The 13544-nt window shown below is 37.8% G+C and overlaps 1 protein-coding gene across 1 annotated transcript; it reads right to left on the reverse strand.

Moving 5' to 3' along the window:
- Nucleotides 1-164: 164 nt before the first annotated feature.
- Nucleotides 165-12627, reverse strand: LOC133529230 (serine protease gd-like). The gene is made up of 9 exons (XM_061866908.1): nucleotides 12318-12627; nucleotides 9531-9687; nucleotides 8982-9239; nucleotides 7724-7862; nucleotides 4834-5039; nucleotides 3443-3604; nucleotides 1493-1608; nucleotides 775-919; nucleotides 165-456 (listed from the first exon to the last, which is right to left on the reverse strand). The coding sequence occupies exons 1-9, from the start codon at nucleotides 12528-12530 to the stop codon at nucleotides 251-253; spliced, it is 1602 nt and encodes a 533-aa protein (XP_061722892.1). The 5' UTR covers nucleotides 12531-12627; the 3' UTR covers nucleotides 165-250.
- Nucleotides 12628-13544: the final 917 nt, after the last annotated feature.

Consider the following 13544-nt stretch of genomic DNA (forward strand, 5'->3'; position numbering starts at 1 on the left):
CGTGCTAGCTGGACTCCCGAGTTCAAGGTATTATGTACAGTCAGTTGCATAGAAAAGGTACCCCCGCATATAAGTTTGTAGTGGTATGCTAAGCGAATAGTATTGCTGACTGTACCGGTCTACAACACTTGTATTATATGTACTCAAAAATAAAACACAACCAATTAAGGCATAAAAACGATTGTATTACCTGTAAAGTGTTCTATTATTTTTATATAGCTAACAGTCAATTTCAAAATCACTATCTAAATTAATTACTTATAACATTTTTAATCCACTGAATAAACTTGGCTGCATCAGTGAAAATAACGTATTCGTTGAGGTTGCATGTGGATTCCCCGTTTTCTGGTCGAAGTGACAGTGAGACTACGCCGCGGAGGCGCCAGCGACCACCGTCCAGAATATATAATCCTCCGCCGGAGTCCCCTAAACAAGGACCAGCGCCATTACGATCACCTGTAACAAGTTACATTTTAAAACCTCCTCTTTGCTTACTAATTATCCTCTCGCATCGAATGATTTTCCTAGGATAGTTGTTTCTATTAGTCTCTTTAAAAAAATACGTTTTAGCTGTGTTTTTCTTACTTAAACCTTACATTTCTAATGTCCTAAACTTCCAAAAAACGTCTACAATCATTTTAAGTACGAGCAATAGCTACGCCATATACGGTTTGGCAAGTAAAATAAAATTGAACTGTCATAGGGATCATCGAAAGGATAATATATTTATTACTGTTAGGTTCATGAATGACTTAAACTTTTTTTTAAACACACCTGCGCAGAACGTGTGGTCGCTCGTGAAAACGTGGAAGTCAGGCCTGCTGGCCCGGCACATGGCGGTGCTGACGACGGGTATCCGCACCATGCGGGGCTCCCCTCTGCTGCCCGGGCCTAGTTCACTTGACCCCCAACCAGCTACCTATGAACGAGAAATCGACATAACAATTACTTTAGTAATCCTACTAAACGAATATATTAATATTCTTTTTCTATACATCGCCTGTAATGGTTGAATTAAGATTTCGTATACCAAACAATAATTGCGTACTTTTCATGTAATGGCTCCCAACTCAACTATAATATTCATTTAAATACGCTGTAGTTAACAAATTGACCAATCCCGTGCCGCTGCACTCCCTTACAAAAGACTAAACGGGGGACGGGCGGGCTTCGGACTTCGCGCGTTTATGTCTTTTGTACTACATTTTTGTCTATTGAGATACTTACCAATTATTAGGTTTCATAGTTTAAAAAAAGTATTATTTTAGAAGACTCGAAAAAGTATTGTATACGATTGTATAAAATACCATTTTATTAGAAGTTTTATGCTAAATAACTAAACAGTGGCATAGGTATAATCCTCTAGAAAGTTAAGTTGAAAGTATGAGAGTAGAGGAGGGAATTGGATACGTAGTTTAACGACTCCTACGCGAAGCCGAGGATGAAGCGGGGGTCTGGAATAAAGGAGCAACTATAATATAATAGAACATACCACCCCTGAAGCGCCCACTATCCTGTTGAGATCGTTGTTCCCATTCCAGAGACAAGCCGGCCTGATGTTGTTGTTGAACTCTACGCTTTTATCAAAAGTGAGCACAAGTAGGTCATCTGTGAACAAACAATGCATATCGTTTTTTGTTTATAGGAAGTTAGGTAATATGAGCATGCCCCCCCCCCCCCCCCGGGAGCTCAAACACACAGATTTCATAAAAAAAAATGGTCCTTACTCTTCGGAATAAAATCAAACGTCGGCATCAAAGGGGCATAGCTGTGGCTGATATACAACAAATTGTGTCAAAATATTTTCCATAATGTTATTACTTATCATCCAGAGAGGAATATGAGGACTACGTTTGTATGAAAAGGCGATTTCCCGCGGGTCCTCCGCTTTCGTTTTAAAACATATTTAAAATCACGAATTTACTTTGTTACATTTCGCTGGGACATCATCAGCTGGCCTAGCCAAGGTGACAATCGCTATTGCTTCGACAACGAAACGCTTTGTGTATCTCTATCACTCTTCCATATTAGTGCGACAGTGACAGTTGCGTTTCGATTGCTACGGAGCGTAAACGATTTGCATGTTGGCTACATGGCCAGTTATCTGCGACCGCGACCAGTGAAACCTGCGTTGAGACGTCGGAAATAAAGGCAACAAAGTAATCAATCAATCAATCAATATTTTTATTTGTTAGACATAGGTACATAGATATTACAATTTAGTACTTATTAGTATGACTATGTCTTACCAGCATAAGGTGTACAAATTTTGTTTTGTGTTGGTAATTTTAACAATAAATTGCATGCTTAAATCTTACCTTATTCTACACACTATATATTATAAATTTTAGTATTGCATTAAATTAAATTAATGTATTGTCTCTTATAAATTCGTCAATGGAGTAATACGTTTTGTTTGATAAGAATGAAAACAGACGTTTTTTTAAAAGACTTGAAAATTTAAATATTGAAAATTTTTGAAACCACTCCAAAAAACACTTTTAAATAATAATGCCGTTTTAAATGAGATGGTATTGCTAATCTTCCCTTAAATTCGCGATATAAGTAAATTCGCGATATACGCGGTTTTAAATATGTTTTAATGAGTTCAAAACGCGAAAGGTTGAATTGATTTGGGCACTGTCTGAATTGTCTCATATTGGTCATGTCATATGATTTGGGAAGACTTTCCTTACTATTATTGCTTAGGGCACTGTTTATGGTGATTGCAATTGTAGAAGTGTATTTGTAATTGATGAAAAGCCGTTGCAATTAATAAATAAATGGCTGCGACCCCTGGGCTGGATCTTATTTAGTCCAACAAATATTCTTGGCCATTCAGCGTAGCAACACAGCTGGCATATTTGGAACTTTTGGGCCAGGTAGGGAACAGTTCGGGGCCTAAAAGTAATTTTTTGACGGAGCTAGTTTGTGGGGGATTTTTATTTTATTTCTGTATTAATATATGTCGGAGAACGATAATAAGCTATTATTAACATTAGTTTTTAGTCTGCTTTATTTTAATCTACTGTTTCTGTACAATATTATGTTGTAAATAATTATTTTACTCAAATAAATGGCTGATGAAACGAAATTTACCGACATTTTGCCCAGTAATGAAACTGGGTGTGTAGAAACGATACTAATCGTTAACGCTCCGTAGCGAACGAAACGCAACTGTCTCTATCGCACTAATTTGGAAGAGTGATAGAGAGAGATAACGGCGCTACGCTACGGAGCGTGAACGATTGGCATCTTGTCTACGCACCCTGGATAGAACGGAGAAAACTGTTAAATCGGTTCATTTATATTAATACTGACCTTTAGTGGATTGCAATTCCGATATCTTTAATAGTTTTCACTAAATAATGTTAAAGGAAAACTTGCAATAATTGGTTATGGGCCCAGCGTAGCCTAAAATTTTATATCTGGTAGAACTTACTTGCATAGGTCGAAGAATTGAATCCTTCATGGATGATGGCAGATTCCAAAGTTCTGGTGACGGTGATATCGTCACCCCAGTCCTCCAAGTTATACACGCCGACTTTGACTACGATATCTCTGATTGACGTCAGCGTACTTCTTTGCTGCACGCAGTGGGCAGCTAAAAAAAACAATCTATTAAATGTGGTTATGATATTGGGAATACTACCTACAACGTAGATAGGATCAACAATTTTATAACTAATCATGTAATGTTGTGATGAGTCACACTAACACGTATGAGCTGCTGATACCTACTTGGAGAAACGTGAGGAACACCGTATTTTTAATGATTATCTAAGAAAACAAATAGAACACACACACAAGTATACCGCGATTATATGAATCCCTACAAAATTATTATTTTATACAATTTTGGTATAATAGAGAGCTTTTCAGTCGAGTACCTTGTGGCCTAAGTAGGTAGGTATGAGATTGAACAGTTTGATTATATTCACTATTGTATACCATACTTTTTGTACGAGTCAACTAAAATAATACTTTTTCTACTATAAAACCTAAATAATTAATCAAAATTAGGTAAGTATCTCCCTAGATAAAATAAGCAAAAGACATCAAAGCACTGCTTATGCCTTAATTAGTGGCGCGTTGATATCTTTTCTTCTTGACCGCGGCGATAAGTGATTGGTCGCATTGCTTACAGTATTACAGTTGACTAAAGCGTTTCGTAAGAAGCCATTATAGTTGAGTCGGGAGCCCACACTGAAAAGTATGCGATTTCTGTCTGTCAGTCTGACTGTTTCTATGAAATTTGGTATCCATGGAGATAGATTGAGGCCTGAAGAAGGACATAGGATAGTTTTTATCAATCACCACATCATTCAGATAAAGTCACGGGCACAAGCTTAACAAAGCGGACACTGAACGTATACCGAAGCAAGCGGGCATTCGTTATTTTTATGACCAGATCCCTTTATTTTTAGCGTAATCCACTTAAAACCAGGGTTGACAAAACTACGTACCAATAAATTCGATTTTAGTACTTACATATCTTCACCGTAATTTAAATGTAATCAATCAAAATATTTCGGGGTTTGTTTATGACAGGGCTCTCTAAGGAGCTAGTATTCCTGAAGCTCAAATATTGCAATGCATGTAGCTTTTCTGATGTTCCACTAGTGCTTATTACATTCACACGGTCACATGGCACTTTTTGTAGGAAAGGCCTCACTTCAAAAGATGCCAGGCAACCGTGTAGATGTAATAAGCGCTTTACTTGTTGACACATTGCCTAGCTCGTCATATGACTCAGTCGTCAGCTGATATGACTCAGCCGTCAGCATATTTGCTTACCAGTTTAAAAAAATAAATCTATGTTACTCGACTTACCAGACACAACATGTCGATCGGACACCAGCGTCCCGGAGCAGGCAAACGTCAGGCTGCCATCCTTTCGTTTATAAATGGCAACTAGCCACGGCCAGTCCCCTCGTGTGTAGCCAGTGCCGTGGTAGATGAGTGGCACATGCTCGTTGCCTCCCGCAACTACTCCACACTCAGAGCTAAAGGAGGGGTTTCGCGGAGGCATTGATGGGCTGAAATAGAATATTCGGTTTAAATTTTGATTTTAATGGATGTATATGATTATAAATGTGAATAAATAAATGAATATGTAAATAGATTATTAAATAAGGCTTGTTGGAGCGTTCATTGGTAGTGGACCGAGCTAGGCTCCTTAGTCCTTACAGGGACGAGATCAGAATCGGGGGCGTAGTTGCATGTGACAACGATTCGATGCGGGTGGCTGTGTTTCTTCGCCTGGGCTGCGATGTTTGTTTTTCTCACTTATGCATCTGCGGTACTATGGTGGGCAGCATTACGCTCTGAGTTGTGGTCGATGAGTGGGAAGATTCCCACGCCATCATGCATTAAATGACCTTATCCGGAGGGCGCTTGTCTCGGAAAATTTCCCATGCATGCTCGAGCCTCCAGGCCTTAGCCGGTAAAATGGTAAGAGGCCTGATGGTCTGACCTTGGTGCCTTGGCTGAAAGGAAAGTGCCTTATTTAGGACGCTACATGCGTCAGCACATTTGCTACGTTGCACATTGGCCATACAGCAAGGCCAAGGACAGCAGGGGCAGCTGCCGAGGTGGCGACTCTGAGGAAGTGACTGAAAAACGCGGGGTTGGATGGATATTTGTTTGTGTCTCTGCAATCTGGCGGGTCATACGACTGGCTGCTGGTGCTCAGAGGCTACATATTTATTTAAAGAGGTCGGAAACCGTTTGTGCAATAGAGGCATTGATCCCCGCTCCGGGTCATTCTTTATGCAGACGTCATCCATCGCGATTCAACACGGTAACGCGGCGAGCCTTTTGGGCACCTTTGCGCCTGGGATGACGCGGGGTGGGATTTTTGACTAAGTATTTTGTTTTTAGCTTGTATTCTTTTTTTGTATTATTATTTTTAGTATATTTAATGTTATTTTAGATTTATTTTGGCTAATATAATGTAATGGATTTAAGTCTTCTCTTCTTCCTTGCGTTGTCCCGGCATTTTAGCCACGGCTCATGGGAGCCTGGGGTCCGCTTGGCAACTAGGTAATCACGAGAATTGGCGTAGGCACTAGTTTTTACGAAAGCGACTGCCATCCGACCTTCCAACCCAGAGGGTAAACTACTTAATAGGCCTTATTGGGATAAGTCCGGTTTCCTCATATCACGATGTTTTCCTTCTACGAAAAGCGGCTAGTAATTATCAAACAAGCCGGGGTTTGAACCCGCAACCTCCGGATTGCAAGTCGCATGCTCTTACAGCTAGGCCAACAGCGCTAATTATAATAGTCAACATTAAATAGCCGGTCATACAAGTTTGTCAGTAGTAAAGGGCGCGAAATTCAAAAATACAATAACAAATATGGAATCAATGAAATATTACGAGTAGATATTTAAGAGATTTATACAGTCTCTAAATGTCGAATTACACAAAAAACTAAATATGATAAAAAAATACAAACAACAAACACTAAAAAGTGTCAGAGATAAAGTATAATTAAATAGTGACGGAAACGGCTTGACAGACTATACATATGATTGCTTATGATTTAAATTATGAAGGATTCCGAATAAGCCCGAGGGACGGGTAGTTGGAAGATTATGAAAGGCCGAAGAGAACCGAACTTAAGTAGAGAATTATTTGTTTTCATCGAACCATCTTATAAACGCTCTCTTTATTCTTCAAAAACTGATGAGAAAGTTGCATTTTATTCACAAGAGTTGCAAAGTAGTTTGATGCAACTTTTGAGTGGTTCTCTTATGTTGGCTGGTAGAATTGAGTTTTAAGTGATGATTTTGAATGATAATTTTTTAATAAGAATAACTTAAATTGGATTTTGTGTATCGTCGCCTTTAATATTTTACTGTTAGTATTTTCCCGGGGTTGTGTGTGAAAAATGTTGTGTTTCACTCGGGAGAAAAGTTTGTTTAACCCTCACGCCTTGAAACCCTCGCAACACTCACGATTCCACTTTTCAAACCACTCGCTACGCTCGATGTTTAATTTTGAAATCTTTTGCTTGCTTGGGCGTAATACGTAATATAGGCGTAGCACGAGATAAATAAATAAATATAAATAAATAATAAATATTATAGGAACATTCTTACACAAATTGACTAAGTCCCACGGTAAGCCAAGAAGGCTTGTGTTGTGGGTACTCAGACAACGATATATAGGTATAATATACAAATACTTAAATACATATAAAATATCCATGACTCAGGAACAAATATCTGTGCTCATCACCATAAATGCCCTTACCGGGATTCGAATTCAGGACCATCGGCTGCATAGGCAGGGTCACTATTACCCACTAGGTCAGACCGATCGTCAAATAAAAGATGTTAAATAACAACTTTGCCTTATTCACCTTCGAAACGAATCTTACCATAATTGAGCCATTCAACGAAATTTACATAACCTATATACTCGCAGAAGGATACAATAGTTATTTACGATACAAGTGCAGAAAATAGGAAATTCGCAAGGAGTGGTGATAAATTAAAACACTACCGAAGGGAGTGTTTTAAATCGACACGAGTTGCGAATTACCTATTCGCACGTGTATCGTATAACGTTTTACAGTACGGCTCGTTGAAGTTTCGACATATGCATGGAAAGTGCTCATTGACGCACTATATGTACTATAAATATATAAAAAAACCTTATGCTAATATAATATTCTAAACGCTAACTAGTGCAGGCGTAGCAGATTCAACTTACTAAGTTTGAGGTCGTGGCGGAGGAGGTGTCGGTCTTCTAGTAGTTGTGGTGTGCTGTGGTAATTCTAATAGATAGTACTCGTCGTCTTGTGGTGGTGGCGGCCGTTGAGTTTGCGGCTGCTGTTGTGGATGTTGGAATCCTGGAAATAGACATTTCATTAATAAACAAATTAATATGGAACAATATTACAATTTCAATTAAGGACATTTAATTTATCAATTTAATATCTTATTTAATCTATTAAAAAACTAAGCTATCAAACTTAAAATCTAAATCTTAAAATACCCACCCAGCCTGGCGTGGTGGGTAGTGACCCTGCCTATGAGGCCGATGGTCCTGGGTTCGAATCCCGGTAAGGGTATTTATTTGTGTGATGAGCACAGATATTTGTTCCTGAGTCATGGATGTTTTCGATATATATAAGTATTTGTATATTATATATATACATATATCTTTGTCTGAGTACCCACAATACAAGCTTACCGTTGGACTTAGTCAATTTGTGTAAGAATGTCCCTATAATATTGATTTGTTTATTATTAATAATTATTAAAATAAATAATTAAATGAATACAAACCGTAGCATAGTACATACTGTAGACGCTGGAATCATTTCCCCACTGTATTGCAAATTGCAATACAAATGCGATGAGCGAGGAAACTGCCAGCTCTACGGTCACCGGTAACGTCTACTAACCTTTTGGAGATATCTTTAAATGTTTGTGGGCACTCGGACTTCACGGATCAAGGTCTTGACACCAAACGGTATAAAGTTGTATTTAGGACCCACTAATAATATAAGGAAGAAGCTTATTACACTACGCGATTTGTCGGACCTGATTTATCAAAGTAGCCTCCATCTCCCTACCATAAGACGCAGATTAGGCGACTAAGTTAGGTAAGGGTAAGACATTTCTGTAACTGTGTTTTAAATGAAGATGAACCTAAAGAAATCTAGCAATTGCTCATGGTCCTTCGAACCGGATGTGAATAAGTGACCAAAGGATACAGTACCCCTAGTGTAAATTTGATCGACATCATAACGTGACGAACACGTTTGCGTTAAGTCTCATTTTGTATAGGATTTTGAGTTTCCAAAACGTCCCGCTTGGCGCGCTCTTTCTAAATCCAATACAAAATGAGACTAAACGCAAACGCGTACGTCACGTTTCGAAATCGAATTTATTTACACTAGGGGTACAGATATGTGATTAGTGTTACCTAATGTGGTACGAGTGCTTAGTTGACTAATCCTTACCGTCATTCCAAGTGCCGGTACGATCACCATCCACGTTAATTGCGAACACTTGAGCGTCCGGTGATGAAGGGATGTTGTTTACAGATGGTTCCTGGGGTTTCGGCTGGTTGTTGAACTGATTGAATCCTTGGTTGGATCCCTGATTGAACCCCTGGTTGAATCCTTGGCTAAAGCCCGGATTTCCTGGTCTCCCCCCTCGTAGAAACAGCATGTGCTGTAGACTGATTGTGGTCACGTATAAATTAGGCCGGGCCACATCTGGAAAAATATTTTACTGATGATCCAAACACAAACATGCTTACAAATTCGAATTGGTGATGAATAACTTCATCACCTCGATCTAGTATTGTGGGTTAAGTTAGGTTAGGCATCAGCAGAGTCTTGAGCTAGCCTTCTTGAATCTTGAGTCGAGTCTTTAAGACTCTACCGAGGCTTCATTGATAACACTTCTTCGTTCACAAGATAACTTGAGCTGCATCTAATTCTGCAGCTACATTAAAGTTATTAATCAGTGTACACTACTTTAACTTGGTTGGCATTTGGCATTACCTCCAGGACCGTAGCACAACACGTTGCCGTTGACGATGAGATAGGTCAGCCTCGGTAAGGGTGTGGTGACGGGGAAATCAACTCGGTAGTCTATGGGCGAGTCTTGGTTGAATTGTAATCCTAAGGGATTAATTGGCTGTAGGCGGCCTGCATAATTCTGAAAAAAAAAATGTTTTCTAAAAAGGTCGCCGTAGCTGGAGTAATGTTTATAGAAGAAATCATGCTGTAGGTATATTTTCTTACGCTAATATTTTTAGTATTTTTACCTTAAATTAAGGGATACGATAAATTATTACTTTCGTTTTGTACTGTATTACGAATGGCAAGTAAATATCTATTATTTATATTGTTCCAATTAGGTACTCTAAAATATCGTCAGTACCAACTTAATTACTACCTGAAAACCGTTGTATTTGATCTATCAAATACAACAAGCCTACATACATAAGAGAACTGTATATTATAGACCGAAATAAATGTCATATTCATATATCAAGGAAAAAATTACCAAGGCCTCCGGTCATTTTTTCCTTCGTATCGTATATGACATTTATTTCGTTTATATTAGTTTAAATACGAGTAGTAATGTGCCTACTTGAAATAACACAACATAAATCTAATTCACAGAAAGTAATTTAATTAAAATGACCACCAAGGCAGTGTCCTGGTCATTAGGGTTCCGTACCCAAAGGGTCATTTTTACCTTCGTATCGTATATGACATTTATTTCGGTTTTACAGTTTAAATACGAGTAGTAGCGTGCTTACTTGAAATAATACAAATTAAAATATTTTAACAGAAAGTAATTTAATTTTTATTTATTCTTAGAGCAACTGCATATTATATTGTACGAGTAATAAAACGATTAGTAAGGTACTTACAAGTATTACTTAGTACTTTACGTAGTAATTATGTTAACAGCACCAATCATGGGACATTTAAGAGAAAATTTGGAGTATTTTTGATATTTCACCGACACCTGTAAAATTTCCATCGCTTTGCGCTACAAGTTGAATGTCCAATTCGTCCTTTATGTTTTCTATGTATTTAAAGAAAGCTACTGCAATTGGTTTCAATATTATTAACCAATTAAAACTGTGGTTTTTTGCTCCAGTCATGGGATGTACGGCGCCATTCGTTTTCAAACTAACAAATATCAATGAAAAATTAAACTTAAGCAGCTGTTTGGTTCTTGTTTATGGTAAAATGTTGCTAGCGATTAAAAACTGATGGTAAATACTTGTTTTACAAGATTTGTCTATACCATCCCATTAGTGGTGCCTGTTCCATTGTAGGGGTGTTTACTATAAGTACATCATAACGTTATCTACCTATATCTATAGATAATATAAATGCGTGTGTCCTGACCGACTGACTGACTGACTGACTAGCTGGTTGCCTCATCAACGTAGCGCCGAAACTACAAAAGCAAGAATGTTGAAATTTGCATATCAGGTTACTTTTACTATATACAAGAAATAAGCGATTTTGATTTTTTATTTTATGAAATTTTTAAAAAACCGCCCGAGTGCAGTAATTAGCACTTTTAAATGGCCATATGTACTGCATGTTTTACGTTGTGCGAATAGATACTTCACAACTCGTGTCGATTTAAAACACTCCCTTCAGTCGTGTTAAAATACCCCGTACTTATCGAAATATATATTTAATAGTTTTATTTGTATAATAGTTTAATTTATTCCTTAATCGATTATTAAAGTAGCAACGTATGTAACGCCCTTCATAAACATGGTCCTTCGAGCCGGATTTTAATCTGGATAGACAGAGTTCCCTATTATGTGTAATATCAACGTATATCTTAAAAAGTCTTCCCCTTAGATACGAAAACGGATGGTATTTTCTATTTCCCTGATATCCGTGTTACACGCCGAAACGGATACCCGTATTCTCAAAAGCCCGGCGGTGCTAAGAACACGATGTACAACTTTATACAAATATGCGGACCCTGACTGGTAATCTACCAGCTGGTGACTAACAGCTACAAAATGGGTATGGAAGAAAAATACTCCCCTTTCCGTTTACAAACGCTCACGGCCGGGGGATGACCGACTCCCCTGAATTGAATGGTAAAATTATAATCACCTCCATCTTCGTCGGCAAAAGCCTCCGGGAGGGAGAGATGTTCTATTCCTGTAGAATTTGGTAAATTCATCCGTGAAATCACATTTAAAATACGTGTCTATGCTAACAGGCTGATGAAATTTAAACAGACCATCCGACACAAATTTACTAAGATAACACCGAAAATGTTCGATAATATGCTGAAAAGTACGATGATTAGGGCTCACATTTGCCTGTTGTTAGTGATATACATATGTCAGACATTATGTTCCCCATTTATTTGCCAACCCTGAATAATATATTTTTAAAACAATACCTAATAATCATTGAACTTAATGTAGTTAAAATTTAAAACAAAATGTAAATATACTTCTTATTTCCACCATGTGTGACCTTAATAAATGATTAAGTACGGTTTAAATGCGTATTTTTATAATTTTGTTCTTGAGATTTTCCCAATAAGTAGGTAGGTGGTATGAATATTTTGGTTATGTATCATATGATTTGTACTTTTTATACATTCGGTGCCTTTGAGGGTACCTAGATATTTTTTTTATAGTATTCAGAGTCAACGTGGTCAACGTATGTTGTTTTCAATTTATGAACTAAACATTCGGTCGGGTCTTCTAGAAATATTGAGTAAGTATCCTTAACAGGTTTTTAATACCAATTCAATCTACATTTATATGTGCCTTCTTAACTTACCGAAAATACTCTAGCTGCTATCGTAAAATTAACTACAACATGTATGCTAGACACAGGTCCATTGGGCTGCAGATGTATCACTCCATACACTCCACCACCATCACTCTGATACTCAAAAGTCCCAGGGCACGGGGAGTCCACATACTGACTAATTACGGGCAAGTAACTTGTATAACCTAAGACAATTAAAACACTATAAAGAAATCGGCACATTATCACAGAATCGCGTATTCGTTAAAGTTACTCATTATTGAATGACTAACATTACACGTGTGGTCACGACTCGCCGCGGCTTGCCACTGACTGACTTGACTCTGACCAGCCCTCGTAGCCAATATGCCAATCGTTAACACTCAGTAGCGAACGAAACGCAACTTTCACTGTCACACTAATTTGAAAGAGTGATAGAGAGAGATGACTACGCTACGCTGCGGAGCATTAATAATTAGCATGTTGGCTACGCGGGCTGTATTGTGGTTGTACTGGTGAGGCATTATTAGAACAATTTCGTTGGTCACTGCCCGATTCTGCGGGTATAGGCCGCCTACAAAAAGAAAGGCCAAGGCCGCTTCTCCATACAAACGTAGTCCTCATTTTCGTCTCTGAATATTAACATTATTAAAATTATGTTGACATGTTTGATTTCTTCGAATCTTTAATTATTATAAGAGATAGGTGCATTTAAAAATTTGTATGCATAATTTGTACGGCATGGCATAGCTATGGTTAATATACATCAAAATATCGGTATCGTGTTCTGAATAGTAATAAAGTAGAAGAAAAAAAATATTGACGAGATATTTTTTTTCTATGAGGCACGTCGTCTAAGTCGGACAACCGCCTCCATACAAATGGCTAAAATTATATAATATTCTTTCTTCTTCGTTTTCCTAATCAGAACACGATAAGTACCGAATACGCCCTTAAACGGATTCCAACTATTTTTATTACACCTTGTATGTAAAAACATTTTCCATAATGTCAATATCCAGAGAGGAAAATGGGGACTACGTTTGTATGGAGAACCGGCCGTGACCTATCCCCAAATATCAGTAACGACTCGACACGTGCATATTGACGTGAGTGTAGTTAATTACAGGTAATTAATACCGTAACAAATATATCCACTTTCGTAATGATAGGCTAGAGGAAACTTTACATAAAACTCGGACTTTAATCATTTAATTGGTTTTATCATTATTATAACTCCATCGTACTATTTGTACC

This window comes from Cydia pomonella, chromosome 20, assembly GCF_033807575.1.
Source record: "Cydia pomonella isolate Wapato2018A chromosome 20, ilCydPomo1, whole genome shotgun sequence".
Taxonomy (NCBI): domain Eukaryota; kingdom Metazoa; phylum Arthropoda; class Insecta; order Lepidoptera; family Tortricidae; genus Cydia; species Cydia pomonella.